Source organism: Monodelphis domestica, chromosome 1 (genome assembly GCF_027887165.1).
Source record: "Monodelphis domestica isolate mMonDom1 chromosome 1, mMonDom1.pri, whole genome shotgun sequence".
Classification (NCBI taxonomy): Eukaryota; Metazoa; Chordata; class Mammalia; order Didelphimorphia; family Didelphidae; genus Monodelphis; species Monodelphis domestica.
Genome location: NC_077227.1, coordinates 252,341,173 through 252,364,064, shown reverse-complemented (window position 1 = coordinate 252,364,064; position 22,892 = coordinate 252,341,173). Strand labels below are relative to the sequence as shown.

General features: G+C 34.7%; 1 protein-coding gene across 1 annotated transcript in view; it reads right to left on the bottom strand.

Annotated features, from left to right (window-relative positions):
- Positions 1 to 22,892, bottom strand: part of SPTLC2 (serine palmitoyltransferase long chain base subunit 2) — a 153,174-nt gene that overhangs the window by 90,485 nt on the left and 39,797 nt on the right. The window contains exons 2-5 of the mRNA XM_001373962.5: positions 21,959 to 22,153; positions 8,740 to 8,894; positions 7,274 to 7,422; positions 5,342 to 5,466 (exon numbers count right to left, since the gene is read on the bottom strand). Of these exons, the coding sequence (XP_001373999.2) occupies positions 5,342 to 5,466; positions 7,274 to 7,422; positions 8,740 to 8,894; positions 21,959 to 22,153 (624 nt within the window). The remainder of the gene's footprint in view (positions 1 to 5,341; positions 5,467 to 7,273; positions 7,423 to 8,739; positions 8,895 to 21,958; positions 22,154 to 22,892) is intronic.

The following is a 22,892-nucleotide window of genomic DNA, read 5'->3' as shown; positions in this document are numbered from 1 at the left end:
TGTTCTGAGGCTTTTGTATATGTGTACTATATTCTGAGTAGGGGAAGGAACAGAATTGGGACCCATAAAGACACTATCATTTTCCTCAAAGATTCTAATGGGTGCCTTTCCTTAATGTCAGAAATGGGGAGAAGAGACGAGGTTTTAGCTTTGCTCCTAAAACCTAAGACAGAGCTCCATCCAATATAAAGATACTTGATTTTGCTGAAGCAGGGAGATACTGAGATTTTCTATTATTTGTTCATAATCACTCCCAGATTCTGATGTTTCATGTTCCTGTTGTCCTAGGATTCAAAATAATCTTGCCAACGTTCTTCAACAGGTAAGACCTGTCCTCAAAAGCAGATTTTCCAGTCAAATATAAATCTCAGTGAACTGAATTGTTTTCATTCTTGGTAATGGCTCAATGTAGGAGATTGATTTATTGGCCAAAATGAGCCTGAAAGAAAAAAGTTCAGTGAAGCTATATCTCACCAATGTAATGATAAGAATTTTTTTCTCCATCCTACAAATGGATTTCAATTGCTCAGACATATCATAGGAATATTCTCTGAGCACTTCCTCGGACATAGTCTGATGTGATTTAAATCAGGATTCAAGAAATGCTAACTCTCAGATCTGTGACTAAGGCTAACTCCAATAAAACCATGCTACCATGAAAAAAAAGCAAACAACAAATGCTGTCTACCAGATCATCTACTTAAGAGGGGCTACATTCCTCCAATCCTGTTAAGCAAGTTAAGGGAAATAGTTTTGAACCTTATCACTTATGGGGCCCAGTACATTCCTGGAATATATTTATATTTTAAAATTCAATTAAATTATTCATTCTTCCCTTTGCCTACACTAAGATGCTTTATATTTTTTTTCTCAAATGTGAACTTTTCCAAACTAAAAATCAAGTAACCTTTGAAACAGTTCACATCCATTTAAGGGATTATTCATGGAGCAAAAAATTACAACAAGGTTAGCTGGATTTCAACAGATAGGATCAGTGGTATATGAATCAAGCAGACTCATGCTTACAAGTGACTCTTTGGGCATGTTTCACTAGAAAAGCAAGGTCAGTGAGTCATCTAACAGGTGTGTGACCAGGAAAGTTAACCACACCTCAGCACAACTTAAACAGAACAGTTGATTTTAAATTCTACCACTCATTTTAGACTAACAATTCCAATCAATGATTTCTCATGCTGTGCAATGTAAACCTATTTGTACTTTGTCACTTTTTACCTAGGTGATGTCTGGTATAACAGAGCACATTTTTTTGCCAGTCTAAAGTTATACATCTCTAGGTTCTTATCAGTATAAACATGTAAAATCCCCTGTGGCAAGCCAGGAATAATTTCCACAAATAAAACCCCTTTTCTTCCCCTTCCCTGAGGGGATTTCTTCTTTCTGGGGGTTAACAAGGGATGGTGGAAAGAGTGTTAGATTTGGAATGAGGACAGTTGGGTCCAAGAACTGGTTCTGATACTTAAGAGATGTGATTATACACAAATCATTTTCTGTATCTGGATCTGTTTCTTCAGCTGTTAAGATGGAGATAATTGTTATACTCCCTAATAAGACTAATATTTTTATATCACTTTATAAATTCCTTATGGGAATGTTATAAGAAAGAACTTCATAAACCTTAAAGCTTTATATAAATATGAATTTACTTTTCTCATTCTGCCACCAAATTACACTATAGCTGCAATGGCAAATCAATGGCACATGTGCCAAATATGTCTCTGAGGGCTCGCCCATGCCCCTCCAGGAAGTTACTCTCTTCCCCCTCTCCACCATGTCTCCCCGCCCCTCTGCACTTACTCCCTCCCCAGAGCAGATGCTCAGGTCACTCCCCTTCCTTTCTCCTGCCACCATCTAGGACCAGGGGCTACAGGGGTAGGGCATTTCCTACCTGAATTCAACTGGCACAAGGTCAAAGAAATAAAGTTTACTGAGAAATAAAGAGAGGAAAATCAGATATATCATTTAAGTTTGTCTATATCTAACTTTCTTTCTCTAGAATCCTGTTCTTATTCTGTCTAGGTGAGCATCCACTTCATCCTTTATCTGAAGTCTAGATTATTTCCCTTAATCTAATGTTGCAGCCTAAACCAAACCTAGCTATGTAATCCTCTTGTTTTGTATCCCTAGAAACTAGGTACTGAGCTTTGTGAACTTAAAATTATCCTTACAACTTTCTGTTCAATGCTCAGAAGCAAATATCTTTTACTTCTGATTTCAAAACTGGTACTCCTTTTGGACTCCCAGTTTCTGATGGGCTTTAACTGTAGGTGCAATGAACATTCCAAACCTCTTAAGCCTAACTATAGCTCCAATCACTCCTTCATAGCCTCTAGGTAATGAAACATTTGTAAAATCTACCCTCTCTCTACCTTATGAAAAGATACTATCTTTTATTTTTAACAATATCAAAAACCCTAATGACAATATAGTTTTTATGACCAGTTAGAGAAGAAGTATGTCTAATGTATCTTTTAGTTTTCCTTTTCTCTTCTAATTAGGAATATTGATTTAAAAATAGAAAGAACTTTAAAGATCATCTAATTCAAATCCTCCATTTTACAAGTAAGAAAATTGAGACTCAGAGCTCAAATAATTTGCCCAGAGTCACATAGCTAAGCATCTAAAGTGGGATTCAAATCCCAGATCCAGTGACTCCAAAATCAGTTTCCAATATGTCATATTGCCTCTTGATTTCTTAAATTCCTTGTGAGGTCTTTTAGAGTCTTACATGTATTTGATCGAATAATACTTCAACAGATGATAAAAAAGAAACTCATTTCTTCAGAGGCAGGATAACATATTCAACTAATCCTCCACTATGGAAAGTACTAAGAAAAAGAATTAAGAATGAAAGGGACATTCAAGATGATCTAATCCAAATTCCTCATTTCATAAATGAGGAAACTGACTTCCTAAAGAGGTGACCGACTTGTACCAGGTCATACAACTAGTTAGAGGAAAAATTGAGGCTAGATCCAGTCTTCTCTCTTCTAATCCAAGGCACTTTTACCATGCCACAATTTTTCAGCTAAGCACACAATGAAAGACTGATTCTAAATGTCTGAGAACTATTAGAATTAAAATTTGCCACTCCTTATTTCTGAAGTTTTCCAAAATGATATTTGCTGTTGAAAAGTGAAAGGGTAAGAAGAGAACAAAAGAAAACATAAGTTAATATTGAAATTTTCCCAGTACATTACTGAATTTTTTACTTCAGAATTGAGCTATTACAAGGTTGTTCCAAATAACCAATAAGAAAAAATGGAAATCAAAACATCATATTCAGTACATTTGCAAAGATGATAGAAAAATAGTCAATGTGAGAGGGACTACAATAATGCAATGCTGATCAAGATATGACTTAGTCCAGCCATTCTGGAAATCAATTTAGAGTTATGCTAGAAAGAGAAAGGGTGAGTGAGTAGGGATATAAGGAGAGGGAAAAGAAAGATCCAATAAACACCAAAATATTTATAAGTCATTTTCCTAGGAACAAAGACCCGGAAGTAAATAAGATGCCCATCAACTGGAAAATAGTTCAACCTAAAAGCAATGGCAAGCTACAAATGAGAGAAATGCCCTTTCCTTTTCTTTTGGAATTTCTCCTTTGAAATAGCTTGAAAAAAATTCCTTAGCTTCAAAAATTATGCCACATTAAGCACAAATTTATTTCATATCTGGCTAGGTTCTGTTACCCTTTTCTACTTCATTTTTAAATGCCATTGACATTTCATCACATAGTATCTTGGACACTGAGATGGCAATGCTTCTATGTCACTGATAAAAATAAGAAAGTATAAAAAAATAAAAGAAAATCTTTCATCCTAATTTCATTTGCAAATACTTTCAGAATAGTGTGGTTTAGATCTTGTGAAAAATGGTTTTCTAAAATGTTTTTTGTTGTTGTTCTTTTAATGGATTTCCTGTATTCATTATAAAAATGGTAGACTATGGATGTGGAACATTTCATGCATTATCAATATGTTTGTTGGTTGAGTTTGACGAATTGTTCATTTCCCTCTCTTTCTTTTTTAAAAAATTCTTTGTTATACTACATGATCCACTGAGGCATAGGAGGGAAAGGGGTATATTTGGAAATCAAGATAATGTTAAAATAAAACATGTTATAAAAAATAACCAGTAAATTCAGGATTTGAACCCAGGTCTCCTAATCTCAAAATCAGCATGTTGCCACTTCACTGAACAAAGGATGTTGGCAATTGTATTATAATAATATTTGTGGTGGTCACTTTGGTAGTACTTTTTCATGATCAATAAGATTAAGTACTCTATAATAAACTTTTGTTTCTTGTTGGATACCACCTTAGCTACCTCATTTAATCATAGGATCATAGATTTATACCTGGAAAGGATCTCTTGAGACCAGAAAGTCCAAATTCCTCATTTTACAAAGGGAGGTTGAATGATTGTTTGGGATCACACAGCTAGAAATTATCTGGAGTTAGATTTGAAGCTCAGTTATCCTGATTTCAAGCTCTATCCACTAAACCATTCTGCCTCTGCATTCACCTCTTTGGGGAAAACTATAAGTTATCCTCTCATTTAGTTGAAAGATCTTTATGTCTCCTAGTTTCATTTACAGGAAAAATTGGCAGTACAGATATGGTTCAGTTCCTCCATGTCAACTCATTAGTCACTGGACAAATAATATATTAAATATAGTCATTTAAATTAGTGTTTGTAGACTAAGTCCCATCAACCCCTTTTTTAATAATCAACTGCATTGGACCGATGTTCATTTTGTATTTTTGTCCATTTCATGTATGACCTGGCAAAAAAAAAAAGAAAATTTAAATGATGAGCAACATTTTGGTAACAAACTCCATAATTAATTAGGTTGGTCCTAACACAGCAAACACATACTCTGTCACAGAGTCTGGAGGCAAACATATTACCATGATTGGTAATACTTGATAGATTGCTGGCATAGCCATGCCAATCTCAATGCGGTGAAGACAACAGAAGTGGAGTTTCATCAAGAATCTTCTACATGAAATGAAAAGTCCTTTAAAATTATTTTTTAGTTAGAAGTCAAAAGCCAAAATAAACTTCTACAAAAAATATAGCAATAAAGTTTAAAATCTTAAGATAATAGAGTCATAGGTTTACTCAAAGTGAGCAAATTTGCAATGGAGTATGCTTATCTGAAATATGAAAACCACTTAATATAGGTCTGGTTGAGACGCATGGTAATCCCAGCCAAAATTGGAATTTACAGTTGTTGCTATTTTATCTTATGTTTCTAACAAAATCAAGGGGAAATGATCACAGTCAAGCTAGAACAGATGAGTTAATGTCTTACCTTGCCAACAATAGCAGGGATATTCATTGAGTTGGTTGCAAAACCCATTCCATATGCCATGGCTGCTTCCACTCCCAAAAACCTGGCCACTAACTTCTCTAACTCTTCATGCTTATCCAGATTTCCTATTCAAAGAATGAATACCTTCAAAAACCAAAACTTTCCAGAGTTAAGAATCATTCATAGTTTTAATCCAAGTAGGGAATAACTTTGTAGACTAGGAATTTAAAAAGGGTGAGGGGAAGCTGGGTGACTCAGTGAATTGAGAGCCAGGCCCAAAGATGTGAGGTCCTGGGTTCAAACCTTGCTTCAGACACTTCTCAGCTGTGTGACCCTGGGCAAGTCACTTGACCCCCATTGCCTAGCCCTTACCACTCTCTGCCTTAGAACCAATACACAGTATTGATTCTAAAATGGAAGATAAGGGTTCAAAAAACAAACAAACAAATAAATAAAAAGGGTGAGGGTGATGTATAATGATAACTCATTTTTTAAAAACAGAGATTTAAGTATTCATAATTTGAAAAACAAATTAGTATGTCTGGGCACATAATAGGCAGCTTGTCGAATAACCTACATGGCATGATATTTGCTATAAGTGATTACTAAACAATGTTCCTTACATACATGATCAGGATAAATAAAGTTTTGATGATGAATATCACATTATAAGATCTTTATCTTTTAATAGTAATTGTTAGAAAAATTCAAGGATCTTTAGGGTACCTCCCTCTTCCAAAAAAAGCCATCCAAAGGCCAAAAGAAATTCAATATGTCTGACCTCTTGGCTCAGCTTGCTTTTCACTGAGGTCTACTTTAGTGAAGGAATTGAGTACTATCTCTAGGTGGATGCTTGTTTACTCACAGTTATGATCATGAAGTTAATTTTGTATCTACCATTAACAAAGAATCATAGGACTAATGTAATCTGTAAAAAAATAATAAAAAATGTTCTTAAAATGTTTACCGTTAACCAAAAGAACCATATGAAGCTGAATGCACAAGTCGAAATTGATAAAATCAATGTAAACTCTGTAGTTCAAATATAATTTTTTTTTTAAACCCTTACCTTCCGTCTTGGAGTCAATACTGTGTATAGGCTCCAAGGCAGAAGAGTGGTAAGGGCTAGGCAATGGGGGGTCAAGTGACTTGCCCAGGGTCACACAGCTAGGAAGTGGCTGAGGCCAGATTTGAACCTAGGACCTCCCTTCTCTAGGCCTGGTTCTCAATCCACTGAGCTACCCAGCTGCCCCCTCAAATATAATTTTTTAAGAGTTTAATGACACTATAAAACCAAAGTAGGGCAATACATTCCTATAGCATTCACAACAACCAGTTCTTTAAAAGCAGACAGATTTTTCTTTTATTCTGTCTCTAAAATAAAAACTAAATTTGGTCTCCAAAAAATCCCTCTTTGTATAAAGCTATCTTTTCACTCATGTTCTTTTGATATTCAAGCAACTAGTAAATGTCACTTAGTAAAGACACTTAAAATTGGAGGGGGGGGGGTTGGGGGGAGTCAAAACTAAGGCTGCTAAATTTCATAGTCAAGATTTTGCTTTTTTCCATATGACTTGAATCCTAAAGGGATTTTAGAGATCATTTAGTCCAATCTTCATCATTTTACAAAGGGAGTTCCACAGGCATTAAGTGACTCAGTCAATTTCATAAGAAAAAAGGGAATATTAATATACTTCAAAGAGCCCAGTACATAACAGATACTTAATTAAAAATGTCTGTTGAATGATTGCTCAAGCCCTTTGACGCCAAATCCAGTGCCCATTACATCATATGCTACCAAACATTATATGATGCAAACTGAAGTTTTAATGTTTTGACTGTGAAGTTTACAACCATAATATGAATTCAGTTTCTAAATGAATGAAAAATTCCTAATTTCAGTTACAAATGTAACCCTGGGGCTAAGCTTACCAATCTCCTGCCTAGTACTACATACTCCAGCTCCATACTCCTCCAGGACTTTGGCTGCTGCTTCCTTGCATGTGCCAGTGTTCTTTGCAAATCCAAGATAGTTGTAGGAGCCCATGTTGATAACATCTTTAATTATATTTCCAGTGTACCTGTGTTTTAGTAGTACATAGTCAATGAAATTCATAAGGAAAAGGAAAAGGAAATTTTTCATAATAAATATACAGGTGGTACAAAAACCTGCCAGCACCTATAGTAAATAAACAAACCTTAGTCTTATGCTTTAAAAGGAATATTCCTTTTGATTCGAAATCCAACTATGAATTGTTTGCAATAAACACACTTTTAGGAACTAGTTAACTAAGGGGAGAATTTAGAACTAGACATGTTTAGATTGGATATCCAAAGTGGCTATGGTAGATCAAGCACTGGAGTGGGAAAAAAGTTAGACCTGTTCTGCTTGGCACGAGCAAATACAATTGATACAGTGAATAGAAATTGCACAAAAGGAAATTTAGTTCCTTATAAGAAAAAAATATTAACTACTAGAAATGTTTTAAAATTAACCACTTCCCTCAGTAGGTAAGAAATCCCTTTTGGTCTTCAAGCAACAGCAGTAAAGCCACTTTTCATTAACATCATAGAAGGAATTCTTGTACAAGAAGATTGAAGACTTCTGAAATCTTTTTCAACACTAAGATTTTATGACTCAGAATTTTTGCTCATCAGATGTTAAGGCATGTTAAGGAGAAAAAAAGTTTCAGCTCTAGTATGAAAATTACTTGAAAACTTTCTATGTCATATGTAAATTGTAAAGCATTTAAGTTAAAATACTCTATGAATTGATTTTTTAGATTCCCCCCTCTTCTTTTTAGTAACATTTCCATGCATTTTTATTATAATAACCCTTTAAGAGCAGTTAAAAATTCAGACATTTGATCACAATAAGAAGCATAAACTTGGCTTTGATTGAAGGGCTAAACAATACTCACAAAGCAACACAACATATATGTTACAATGTTGATTAGGACTTTACTTCCAACAAAGTTAAATGTAACAAAAACGGAAAATTTCAGAAAAGAACTTTTGAAACTCAACAATTTTAAATCTTATTTTAAATGAAACCTGTAGGTTTATGGTGGGAATTAAGTTAAAAAAAAACAAACCAAAACAACTTTCATTCAATTCATTATAGAATGTCTCCAAAATTAAGATTATTTTGCTTTTCACTTGCATCGGTTCTCAACCTCTCAATTTGTAGCAATGAGAATACATAATGCATATCAGGTACTTACATTCTGAATCATAACTGTAGCAAAATTACAGTTTTGAAGTAGCCACCAAAATAATTTTTTGGTTTGGGGTCACTGCAACATGAGGAACTGTATTGCGGGGTCACGGCATTAGAAAGGTTGAGAACCACTGGTCTAGAGTTATGATCTGGGAAATCATCCCTAATTTAGACTCACTTGAATGACCAATTATAATCATGGGAATGCCTTTCCATGATGTCCACCTTGGCTCCAGGAACGCTGCAGATTGGTCGGTTCCAGTTGTCTCGAATTCTCATGTAAAGGTTCCTTGTATAGAAGTTTTCAAAGTCCTGATACAATGAGACAAAGTCCTGACCAACAAACAATAAAACGGATTAAAGTCATGGTACTCAAGGTTAGAAATTTTCCTACTCTCTCACTGAATTCATATTTTAGCCATCAATCAATGGCAAAAAGTTAAAGTTTATAGTTTTTGAAATTTAAGGCACTGTTATCTCAAATAGTTTTTTAAAGCCCACAAAACCAAACTTGTAATAATCCCCTTACCAAAGAACTTTAAAAACCATAAAATAGGGGGCAAGGTAGGTGGCTCAGTGGATGGAAAGTCAGACCTAGAAACAGGAGGTTCTGGGTTCAAATCTGAACTCAGACACATCATAGCTATGTGATCCAGGGCAAGTCACTTATCCTCCATTGTGCCTAGCCTTTACTACTCTTCTGCCTTGGAACCAATATACAGTATTGATTACAAGATGGAAGGTAAAGGTTTAAAAACAAACAAACAAACAAACCAAACTAATAGAAGTATAAATTTAAAGAGAAATAAGATCTCTAAAAGTATTGATATTCTGAAACTTCATGGGACCCATATCACTAAAGGGAGTACTCCCTTAATCATGGAGACTATAATCCAATTATAAACTTTACCTTCTGTGTAATTCTTATCCATCTTTCCATAAATCCATAGTGCAACTATACAATGTACTCATGAGAACCCTTCCTCCCTTTAGGTATTTTAATATTTTTTTAGATAACAGGCATTGATATCTACCCGCTGACCTTCACTTTCTTAAATGATGTCTTTTTAAGTAGAAGGTACTTAAAACTCAGTTTCCTCTAATTAAAAACAAAACAAAACTAGACACTGAAAAATATTCCCTGTCTTTGTAAGTTACTTGACATGAAGTTATGGATTATCTACCTCTACTGAATTCAGAAAAGAGTAGGTAGCCACCTTAATTGTTAAGCACAATTCTGTCTGGACATTCTATTCACTTTCTTAAGTTATCGAAGGAATTAGGAAGAGGAAAAAAGAGGCAGAAGTAACCCATGCTGATTCTGTACCATTACAGAATCTCCTTCTTAAACAGATTTTTCATTGATTGATTTCATCTAGTCATTTAAAAGAACATAGATCGAGAGCTGGAAAAGATGTCAAAGGACACTTAGTCCAATGCTCTCATTTTATAGATGAGGTCCAGGGTGAATTAGTACTGGCCTTGCCCAAGGTTACATGTCAGAGGTGGAATTTAAACCCAAGTCTTCTAACTCCAAAAGCTAGGCTCAGCATTTACCATGCTGCCCTGTAATACATAACACATATCTATTTTTTTACTTTCCAGATTAAGATGTTTCAAATATTTACTTCCATTTACTTAAAATAGGAAAGAATTAGAAATATTTATGATAGGCAATATCTTACAGGAGGAATGTGTGCTTTTGAAAAGGAGTTAAAAATTAAAACAAGAGAAAAAAACAGCAAGGCTGGTTTTTCTACAAATAAGTCGAAGTTTTCTAAAAAAGCCTTATCTGCAATCTTATTGAGTATTAATTTCCAATTTCAGGTACAACTCCAATCAAAGTCATTAGAGAGTCTAGCAAAATGGCTGAGGAGGACCATTCCAAGAGGTTCATGCAAGGTCAGAATTCTTCATGGACTACGTAGGAAATAGAAAGCTTTGGGGTCAGTGGTCTGCACTATGGCTTGTGATGAATGTGGATGAAAATAAACTTTCTCAGTGAATGTCTGAGGTGCTGGATAAGTGGTCAAGGGAATATGAGTTCAAGGTGAGTGAACTAACCTAGTCAGATGCTTGTTTCCCTTTATACCTAGGCTGAAAATTTATCAAGAATGCCACCCTAGCCATTTTACAGTGGGACAACTGAAATCTTGAGCAAAGATAGATCTTGGGGCAGAAATGGTGGTGGAGGCAAGATTAGAGGAGGCTGATGAAAGAAGGAAAAACAGATTTAATCTTTATCCACTTCCCCTACCTAAACTCCCAGGGTTGGTACTTCTCACATTCCTTGTATTGGTTATAAAACAGAAGGACTTACCTACAGTTTAATTCCTAAAAACTCCTAACATTATAACTCCATACTCAAACTTCTGACCAAAGGATGACTTACTTACTTAAGCCAGAGGTGGCCGAGTAATTCTCTTGGCAAATTCTGCTCTTCTCCCTAATATTAACTTTTGTACCTCACAGGCTGATGCTGAGATAGTGATGGGAATGTGGTCATGGGGCCAGTAGACCAGAGGACCCTCTCCACAGTGATTTAAAAGGTAATAAGAAGGGAGGGGCAGCCAGATGGCTCAGTGGATTGAGAGCCAGGCCTGGAGTTGTGAGGATCTGGGTTCAAATCACACTTCCTAGCTGTGTGACCCTGGGCAAGTCACTTAACCCCCATTGCCTAGTCCTTACCACTCTTCTGCCTTAGAACCAATGCACAGTATTAATTCCAAGACAGAAGATAAGGGTTTAAAATAAAACAAAACAAAAAATGAAGGCATAAGGTAATAAGGATAATTAAAGGGGGGGTGGGGCTGGGGAGAAAATGGTCAGGTAAAATACCTGACCTAAACTTATTTCCCCATCCAGGTATCATAATTCTTCTTGTTAACATTTTAAAAAACATATTATTCCAATTCCTTTTTAAATCTTGGGGGACATCCTTTAAATCTCAAGGCACATAATCACTGTTTCCTCAATATAATGTATTTTCTCCATGTGATTCATAGTTTATATCTCAAAGACAATGGATTAGAAATAGAAAGATGAAATGTTTTGTTTAAAATCACCAGAGTTCAGAGGCATGGTTAAGTACCAACACTCAGTTTGGGACTATTTGCATGGCCACGTCCTTAACATAGATCCCAACAAGAACTCTGATTTCCAGTTCTGGTTTCACAGATTCTATTCCTTTCAAAGAACACAGCTTAAAATATATAATGCTTATTACATGAGATTTCATTTCGACATGCTATCTTTTGAAGTTACTAACAATAACTGTTTTGACCTTAAGATGAAAAGCTTGAAAAAATTCATGCTCAAAACCTGTCATTCCACACAAAAGGATTTAAAAGTTCATTCTTGACATTCTGTGCCTTAATGGAGAAAAGGAGGCAGAAGAAAAACCATGATCAAGTAAACTAATTCTAGCAGTCAATCAAATAATTTCAGAAAATAAAACTCATTTAAGAAAAGTAAATAAGGCAATTCTAAAAATTAGGAAAGCTAAAAATAAAATAAAATAAAAATTAGGAAAGCTAGGAAATCAAAGTTCCCTGTCTATGAAATAATATCACCTAGTATTTGAGAATTAAATACTCTCAAAAGATTAAGTGCTCTCAAGATTTTCCAAATAATTTGAAAAACTGAAAATTTTAATAATCAGAACTATTCAGAGCAGGCAGCTAGTAGCTAGAGTGCAGGACTGGAGTTGGGAGCACTTGGGTTCAAATTTGGCCTCAGAAACTTCCTAACTGGTGTCCCTGAGCAAGTCCCTTCACCCCGAATACCTAGCTCTTACTGCTTTGGAACCAATACTTAATATCAATACTAATACAGAAGGTAAGGATTAAAAAAAGAGAGCCACCTATTTTCTTCTAGCCCCATCCAAAATGGAATAAAGTCTAGCATTTCAAACTAAAATTCAATCTGTAATAATCAGAGCAGCTAACACAGAACAGAGGATCTCTCTCCACAGCTATAAATGGTCATTATGTAGTTCTTTCTCAGGGAAAAAAATTAAATTAAGAGAAGGAAAGAATGGAGGAAACAATCTATAAAGTAAGTTTTACATTCTTATTATTAAGAACAAATAATGTTTGGTAACTTTTCAACAAACAAGAGGAATAATTCTTCCCTTTAGCTGGGATTGGGTGCTATTTTTCACAATATTTACTGTCCTTTCTTTCTCTTTGACCAAGTGGACAAAAGGTTCTTGAACAACATATCCTCATACATATCTAGGTCAATTCAAAACACATAAAAAACAGATACAAGGAAAACTCGGAGGAGAAGGCACTGCCAACTGGAGGGGCCAGAATAGGCTTCCTACAGAAGGTAGAACTTAAGCTATGGTTTCAAGGAAACCAGGGATGCTAAGAGGCAGAAATAAGAAAAGACAGCATACCACACAAAAGATACATCTAGTGCAAAAAGATAACATGGCTCAGGGACTGTCCTATGTGAGCAAGTAGGGTAGTAGGCTTGATGGAGAGTATTCATGTGTACCAGAGTTGAAAAGTCACGTGGAGCTAAGTTACAAAAAGAGTTCCAAATGGCACATTTGATTCTCTAGAATTAGGGGCAGCTATGTGGTATAGTAAACATAGTGCTAAGCCTACATTCAGAAAGATTCATCTTCCTAAGATCAAAGCTGGCCTCAGACACTTGTCATATGACCCTAAAAAAAAAAATCACTTAACCTTATTTGCCCTAGTTCCTCATCTATAAAATGAGCTTAAAAAAAAAAAAGATACCTTTGCCAGGAAAACCCCAAAAGGCACTGGAGTTTAAGTGGCAGAGAAACATTGGCAGAAGAACCTCAAGGCAAAGTAACCAATTAGCAATCTACCGTAATAGCCCAGGTGAATGATAATAAGGGCCTAAATGAGAGCGGAAACTTTGTGAAGTAGACCCAAGAGATGTTGAGATAGAAATAATATCTAATTATTAAAATGGATATGAGACATGAGAATGAGGAGTGAAAGATGGCACTGAGGTTTGGAACCTGGGTAACTAAAATAGTTGGGGTATCCATGATAGGAGGTTTGAAAGAGCTGAAAGCTTGGAGGAGAAAGATAGTGAATTCTATTTTGGACACGTGGAGTATGAGATGCCTAGTAAATGTCTAATAGGTAGTTAATGACCCAGATTATAGCTCAGGTGATATCAGAGCTACATATACAGAACCGGGAACATAAAAGCATATAATATATTTTGAGTCCTGAAAATACAGGGACAACAGTAAAATATTTTCTACTCTCAAGGACTTTATATCCTTGAGGACTGAACCTGAGCACTGATGAGGTCACCAGACAGAAGTATAGAGATAAAGGGAAGAGGATCCAAGACATCAACAATTGCTAAGCATGAGCTGAATAATGGTCTAGCAAAGGACATTAGTAAAGAGTTGGTCCAGTTATATTCAATAAAGAAAACCCTCTTAAAAATCTGATATGTTCATACTTCCAAAGCTGAGAACTCACCTTATTTTCTTTATGTGGAAATACTAATAGAAGACATACTTTAAGATATTGGTTTCCCATATTGTAGTATGTGTGTGCACACCTGCTTATACTACATTTGAAATCTAGGATTTCATGAATAAATCTTCTTCAAATTGCATAGTGATAAATTCCCCTTTCCTTGAATTTCCTGTTCCTCTGCAATCTATCTCCAAATCCCCAATTCTCCTCCATTTTTTTCATTTGATTTCTAAGTAAGTCTAAATCAAGAAATAGAGCTCCAATGAAAGAAATCAAACTTTTAGAGAAAAAGAAAAATAATTTTTTTTATACCCTTATCTTCTGTCTTAGAATTGATTCAAGTATCAGTTCTAAGGTAGAAGGGCAGTAAGGGGTAGGCAATTGGAGTTAAGTGTCTTGCCCAGGGTCACAGAGTTAAGAAGTAGCTGAGGACAGACTAGAACCCAGGGTCTCATCTCCAGGTCTAGCTCTCTAGCGGCCTTAAAAAATATATCACAACTTACAACTTCTTTTAAAGGATTTATACTATGCAATCCGAGTTTCTTTCTTCACCCTCCTTCAAGAGCTTTCCTCTCCCCAGAAAAATTTTATGTCTTATCTTGAGCAAATAGAGACCCAAAACAATAATCTAGCTTTTCTACAGTCTAGATTAATATCCAATCCATAAAGAAATCTATTTTAAATGGAATTCAATAAGGCTAGAAGTATAATAATTTCTCTTTGAAAAAGGTTCAGGCTTTTTACAGTGTGGATCAGCTAGACCCAGCCACCTGAAAATATAACAATAATACTTGGAGGGGGGAGGGTTGGAGTATAGTTGGGTAGCACAGTGGATAGGCCACGCCTGGAGTCAGGAGGGCCTCAAGTCTGGCCTCAGACACTTCCCAGCTGTGTGTCCGAGGACCAAGTCACCTAACCCCATTTGCCTAGTCCATGCATGTCCTTCTTTCTGTCTTAGAGACATTTTTATAATAATGAACTGCTTTTAAGTTACAACAGTACACAAGAATTGGTGAATTATGCTGGAACATAAGCCAGACATAAACGGATTTTTACCAAAGATAGGCTATAAAGGAAATAATAGACCTTTGAATTCAGGTTGTTTCTTTTCCATAGTAGGAAGCAACCCAATAAACCTGGAAACATCTCAGGCATAGCTTCAAAATCTTTACAACTTAAAAAATGAGCACACATAAAAAACTCTTATAAGAATAAATTACTCTATTTTAGAAAGCATAAAGTTAATTTATAAAAGTGTTATTTTTCCTTTTAAAATCTCAACAGAGAGGGCAGCTGGGTAGCTCAGTGGATTGAGAGCCACACCTAGAGATGGGAGGTTCTAGGTTCAAATCTGGCCTCAAACACTTCCTAGCTGTGTGACCCTGGGCAAGTCACTTAACCCCCATTGCCTAGCTCTTACTGCTCTTCTGCCTTGGAGCCAATACACAGTATTGATTCCAAGATGGAAGGTAAAGGTTTAAAAAATACATATATATGTAACTATATCAAAGGAAAAAACTACAAAAATAAAAACCCAATCCTGTGTAATTATATATAGTTCCTCATATATGCCTCTCTCCAAATATGAAATAGAAAATCTACTTTCCTTCCTTTGCATAGGTATGTGACAGAGGAGAACTATGAATATGGAACATTGTATATACTATTAAGATTTACTTATTATATTGTTTAGTTTTATCAAACTGCCATTTTTTCCTTCTTTCTTTTCTAGTCTATGTTACAAGGAATGCCTGGGGATTGGGGAAAGGAAAGGTGTTATAAAACATAATGATTAGTATTTTTTTTACTTAAAATGCTATGACCTTGGGAAAGTCACTTAATTCCAATTATCTAATTTGTACTGCTCTTCTGCCTTGGATACTTAGTATTGATTCTAAGACAGAAGGTAAGGGTTTAAAAAATAAATTTAATGAGTGGCATCAGAGCTTTACTATGCATCTAACTCCCTAATTCTCAAAAAGCTTTTTTTTTTAATTTTTGTAGTTTTTTCCTTTTATATAGTTACATATATAGTTAAAAAAAATTTTTAAACCCTTACCTTCCATCTTGAAATCAATACTATGTATTGGTTCCAAGGCAGAAGAGTGATAAGGGCCAGGCAATGGGGGTTAAGTGACTTGCCCAGGGTCACACAGATGGGAAGTGTCTGAGGCCAGATTTGAAGCTAGGACACCCCCCCCCCCCTTCTCTAGGATATTACTCTAGACTGTAGAAAAGCTAGATTATTGTTTTGGGTCTCTATTTGCTCAAGATAAGACATAAAATTTTTCTGGGGAGAGGAAAGCTCTTGAAGGAGGGTGAAGAAAGAAACTCGGATTGCGTAGTATAAATCCTTTAAAAGAAGTTGTACGTTGTGATATTTTTTAAGGCCACTAGGTGCCTTATTGGTTAGAGAGCTAGAGAGAGAAGTGGGTGAGTAGGTGCTAGAAAAATGGAATGTTGCATGTGCTTTTAGATGAAGGGACACTTTATCATTAGCCTTTCTTGATTGTTTTATTTTGTTAAAAGAGACCTCTCATGGAGTTTGGGTAATCTATAAAAAGCTTGTGATGTAAAAATGAAACATGGCAATAAAGCTGTAAAAAAAAGAATTAACCTCTTAAGTCACCCACCTGGGTGTGCCAGTAGCTCTTAGCTTAGTGATACTACTGCTAGGTATATACCTCAAAGAGATCAAAGACAGAAGAAAAGGTTTTATACATGCAAAAATCTGAATGGTGGAGGCAACTGGGTGGCTCAGTGGATTGAGAGCCAGGCCTAGAGACAGGAGGTCCTGGGTTCAAGGGTTCAAATCTGACCGCAGACACTTCCTAGCCATGTGATCCTCATTGCCTAGCCATTACCACTCTTTTACTTTAGAACCAATACACAGTATTGATTCCAAGACATAAGGTAAGAGTTAAAAAAAAAAATCTGTATGGTAAGAAGTCAAAAAAGATAGTTCAGTGAATTGGGAGCCAACCTAGAGATGGATGTCTTAAATCACCCACTCTTCTGACTTGGTATTAATTCCAAGATGAAAGGTATGGGTTAAAAAAAAATTTTTTTTTATATGTCTGGTAGCACTTTCTGTTGTAGTAAACAACTAGAAATAAAAGAAACAACTACTACTTAGGGAAAAGTGAAACTAATTAGGCTTTATTAATGTAATGTAGCATAAAAAGGACTAGATAAAGACTTGAGAAAACTTTAATGAGTGGATGAAGAGTGAAGTGACTAGAGCCAGGTGAACTTCTTACACAATGATCACAACACTCCAAATCAAAACAATGCTGAAAATTTTAAGAATGAATGATGTGACCAGTTTGGTCTCCAGAAGGAGAGGGTTAGGGGCCTGTGGACCTATGATTCCACTGATATGCAATAAACTCCCTTTACCAATGCAGGTTGTCACCTTCCCTATAACTCATGATCTTAAGAGTTATATCAAGCACCAAGAGGTTCACTGACTTGCCCAGGTCGGAGGCAAAACTAGAAACCAGAGCTTCCTCACGTTAAGAATAACTCTATCCATTATACCACACTGTAGCATGTTTTTGATTCCAAGCAAGACACTTTCAGACATGAACAATAATACAAAAATGTATTTTGCTTGATTATAATTGTTATGTGGAAAGGTTAATGGTAGAAATTCAAAAAAAGAAATGAAACATTTAAAAATATTCAGAAAGGAGTAAAAAGGAAAATCATAAGAGGTGCAGATAAGTAATGAAATGTTTATACTACCACACTAACTTTAATAAGTATTTTAAAAAATAAACTGTAACTTGTAATTATGGTTTCATATTTAATCTTTTTCTGGCCTTCTCTGCATATAAAAACATGTTTATTAAAGATTTTCTAGTTCATACTAATATTCATTTGAATAGATCTCAGGAAAAAGAACATTGTCCAACTATCCAAACCTACATGCAGGGAGAATAATACTTATATAACATGTTCAACCTTCATAAAGCTACTCCCGAAATTAAAAAAAAAAAATTTAAAGCCCCAAACTGGGCACCAAATCCCCTATAACTCAATGCATGAAACAACAACATAGTTACTAATTGTTCAAAGAGGCCATTACATCAGCAATTACCAGCAAAGTCTCCGTTGGCTATATTTAGAGAGAAGATAAGAACAAAATCCTTCCAGGAATCCTTGTTCACACAATCAGATCTATTTCCTCCTATTGTATATGAAAATTAAACAATTCAGGTTGTGGTCACAGATGAGGCCTTCCCAAGTATCTCCTTACAGAGCCAGGCAGTGAAAATAATACTAGATTTGTACTCACAAAACCTAGGTTGCTTCCTGGATAACCTCAACCAAGTCACTTAACTTTTCTGGTCTTATCTTTTAAATGATAGGGTACAATTAATTGACCTCCCAGTCTTCTTCCATCTCTAAATCTTTGATCCTTAACATCCTATGCTTTTTATTCCTGGTAATAAGATAATTTAAAATACCCTGTGAAAATATTAAAATAGAGTGAGTGTGTGATAAATGCCAAAAATAATTAATTTAAAGATTCCTTATAATTTCCATTTTCTTCATGTTTGGATATTAGTGCATTTGAAATTTTTGAACTTCTGCTAGGTCTAAGACAGTAGGTGAACTCCTAGTACCTTTTTATTGCAAAAGAGATAAATAAAGCAATATACTGAGAGGGCACATACAGTCTAATCTATAAATATGTGTTCAATATTTGTGATTGTACTTCCACTTTACCAAATTAAAAGGGCAGAAAATTCCACCAAGAATTATATCTAATTTGTATAAAATGTATCAAGTTGTTCTTACTACATCTTTATCAGCGTCTGTTAATTAAAGAATTCAATTTACTTGAACCAGTTGTCTTAAGAAGATAATTATTACACTGGTTGTAGAAGGGGGAATGGCAGATGACATAAAGATGGTTTGGGGGAATATAACTACCCAGAAAAAAGAAGGATGCGGAAATAGCATGTCATATGCAAGTTGTAATCCCCCTAGAACTTGGCACCCATCCTAAAACTCATCCCTCTGCCTTCTCCCTAGTCTAGTATTTTAAAATCTGTCTCTTATTTAACTGCTTTCTCAAACAGAAAATGCTTCATAAAGTAGAGGAACTTCTGATCTTGAAATCTCATTTTGCATTCATTACATTTAATACTTTCTTTATGAACTTGGGCTAGTTCTACATCTTTAAACGTCTGTTCCTCATCTGTAAAATGGGACTAATATTTTCACTCCCTGTCTGAAAGGATTATATAAATAAGACCACCTACTATCCTCATAATAAGTCTTATGGTCTTATGTCCTTTAAGAGTTAAGTAGTGATAATTTAATAGTTAAATTAAGTAATTAAATAGTAGTAACTTTTAGCAGTTTCTATGATAGTTTTGTGTAAATCCAAAATAATGCTTTTGTGATTAATAGTCAAAATTAAATGTTATAATGATTTACCTATATTTTTTACCTTACTTTTCTCCAACATACCTCCAGGAAACCTTCCCTGATTAACCCCATTCTACTACTATTACTTCTTTAATCACCATCCTTGACATAAACATATGGATATGTTCCACTTGTATTTAGCTTAGTAAATATTAAACTATATAATTAAGTACTTTATATCCAATCCATAACTATATGCTATATGCCACCTCTACAACATCTTCAACAAATGTACACTAGCTTTTATTTTAAAATCTAGTGTAGAGGAAATCATGATCTACCAGGCAGTCCATTCTAATTTCAAAGCTTAATATTTAATATGATTTTTTGTTACATTAATTATCTATTTATCTGTAATTTACATCTATTGTTTCTTCTGTCTAGTTCTATTCTAGTGCCATCAAACTGATGAAATTAATGATTCAGTTTTTGGCCATTTTATCAAGCAAAGGATGAAAAAAAGTTTGCTTTATTTGACTGCAGAAAACAGTTGAAAAAATGAATTACAGTTTATGTGGTTATGTCAAAGATACACTATTATCTTTGTCAAAGATATACATGTTAGAAGAGCAGGTCATCTAAATAACCTATGTATATTAGCTAATCATATTAACAATTTAACAATTAATTGGAGAAATAATTAAGTTTGAAATAAGCATTTGTTTAACAAAAACAGCCAAAAGTTTGCTAAACTTTAAAAATAAAAATAACTCCATAGAAAAATCTATGTTTCCTAGCTCATATAAATTTGGAGATAATTTAATCCCAATAGTACTACAAACTACTATATAACTATTATATTTAATTTTTCTGGTAAATTAGAAATTATCTATTTCATTTACTTTGTAATAATGTGCTGTTTCTCATACAGGAGAAGCTATTGCTTCACCAAAATGAATACAACTCAATTTTCCCAGGAATGGTGATTTACTTTTATAAATCCATTTATTTATTTTCATACAAAATGGATTTGTAAAGTATACATAAATAAACCACAAATTTCTTGATTAGAAAGATTTTGTTCCCTTTTTTTCAGTATAGCTTTCAGGCTACACCTTTGCCCTTCAACTTCCAAAACAATGGTTAACACATTTCATAGCAGGTCTAGGCAAGCCCTTAAAATATAAACAGCACTCAAATCAATCTACAACATGAAAAAACCTCCAAAATATATCCTTTCACTTGAAGGTGGTTAACTGTAAAGACTATTGTGAAGCTAGAGATGAATTACACTATAGAGCAGAGGGTGCCTTTACTACCTTGGGATTCCCAGTAGCAGTTCCTCTGGGCATTCTTGAAATTTAGTAGACAAAGCAAGAAGTTTCTTGGCTGATAACTTTATTTTTCTATTTGCCCTCCAAGAGTCAAGGCTATAGCAATCAGCCTGGCAACAAGCCAGCTTTTCTGGCCAGTTGGTGATACTTAGTGGTGTGGAGAACAAAAGTAAATCAATCCTCTTGGGGTTGAAAGGGAAACACGTAAAAGCCCAGGAAAGAATGGCACATGTGTACTCTCAGGTACCCAAATTAAAACTATATTAAAAACATATTAGATTTTATTCTTTTTTATTGGGGCTCTTTTGTTGAACTTAATTATTTTGCCCATTTTGCCCATTTGCCCATTAATTTTATTAAATCCTTAATATAAAAAGCTTATGTACTTAGGGATTCAGATGATTTGCTTCTTTGACTTGTTTTATACTGTATCTGTGACATAACCACATCAAATAGGATTTACTTTTAAAATTCCTATTGTTATTTTCTATAATTGGTGAAATTAAATATGTATCCACTGACTGCTAAGATAGTTGACATCAACAATGTTAGTCTGAGTGTTAGTCCACCATATATACTACTCTTTTCATTTTATCTACTTCTTTGTATTATTCTAATGAGAATTTACATTTTTACTGGACTTTAGAGGTTCCATAGGAGCTGTAAGCTCCATGTCTTAATTAAAAACCACGTCCATACCTTTATTTAAAAGCAGCATCTGTTCCAATGAATATTACTTTTCACATACTAGACATAGTTGTTGGATAACAATAACATAATAGTCTTGTTTTGTGGTCTGTTTTTATTGCATACATATAATATTTCAAGCTACATTACAGGTTAGACCAACCACTTGTGGCCTGGCAGAGAAAGTAAGTAATCACTGATAGCACTGTTTCTTTGGGTGAGCCTAGGAACTAATTCATCATAGCTTTGTTTCAGGGGGGAAATATTCTAAACAACTGACTTACAAATTAAGTTGTGGTACAAAGTTTTTATGTTAATTTGGGAGCAGTTTAGTGGTCACGGATGTTTCCTACTTAAATTTTCCCCCCATAGGTATGATTAATTCCTTTATGCCATAATTTGACTCTAAGGGCTTTCATTTTACTGCACTTGAAATAATAAAACAATTCTTGTAAAGGCTAAGAAGCAAATAAACAATGAAATTTCACTGTAGAATCAAAAAAATCTCATTTACCTTTTGCTCTTCCCTTTCTGTTGCATGGTGACACTTTTCAATTCGCCAGTGCCTCAAGAAATCACGTAGATATCCAAAGAGTGTTAGAACGCCATATCCCACATATGTTAGCACAGCAACAAGCATTGGGGTTTCCTCAAAGGCTTCGTTAAATGGTCTTTTGTACAATCCACCATTTTGAGTAACATGATGAATCTAGGACAGAAGTTAAATTTGAATTTAACACTTATTCAAACTATCCCAACCACAATAAGAAAATAATTTCAATTTTAAAGCAAAGTTTTAAAAACACTATTAGGGTACCACTCTAGCTTTTAAAAACTGAGCAAAAGCTTTCTAGTCAAGATGGCAGAAAAAGCACATTGAAGACAATAAAATTCTCCTTTTATGTTCCCTTTAGAAAATAGAAAGAACTATGAGAACAAGAAAAAATTACTCTCATACAAAATAGAAAATGAAGAAAGCAACAAAAAGTGTCTATTTTAAAAATACCACAGAATAGCTACTAAAGAATTAGAAACACTGATGGAAAAAGAAACTAGACAGGCTGAGACACATATTCAAGTAGATGACATTTTTATAAGTAAAAAGTAATTCAGGTAAGAAAATCACAGGCCCAAATAAAATAAGACCTGAAAGAAATTGAAGGGTTTTAAGAGGAACTCTAGATGTGATGAAAAGATACTTTAAAAAAAAAAAAGATCTGAATGTCATTGAATTGATGCTCTCCCTCTACTCCAACCTCTACCCAAATCAGTGGGAACTCCTCTCTTCTTTTTTTTTAAATCCTTATCTTCTCTCTTAGAAGCATTGGTTCCAAGACAGAAGAGTAGCAATTGGGGTTAAGTGACTTGCCCAGGGTCACACAGCTAAGAATCCTCTCTTCTCTCAAAGGTTCCCCTTCCCAGCTGAATGCCAACTTCATCTCTTTGGG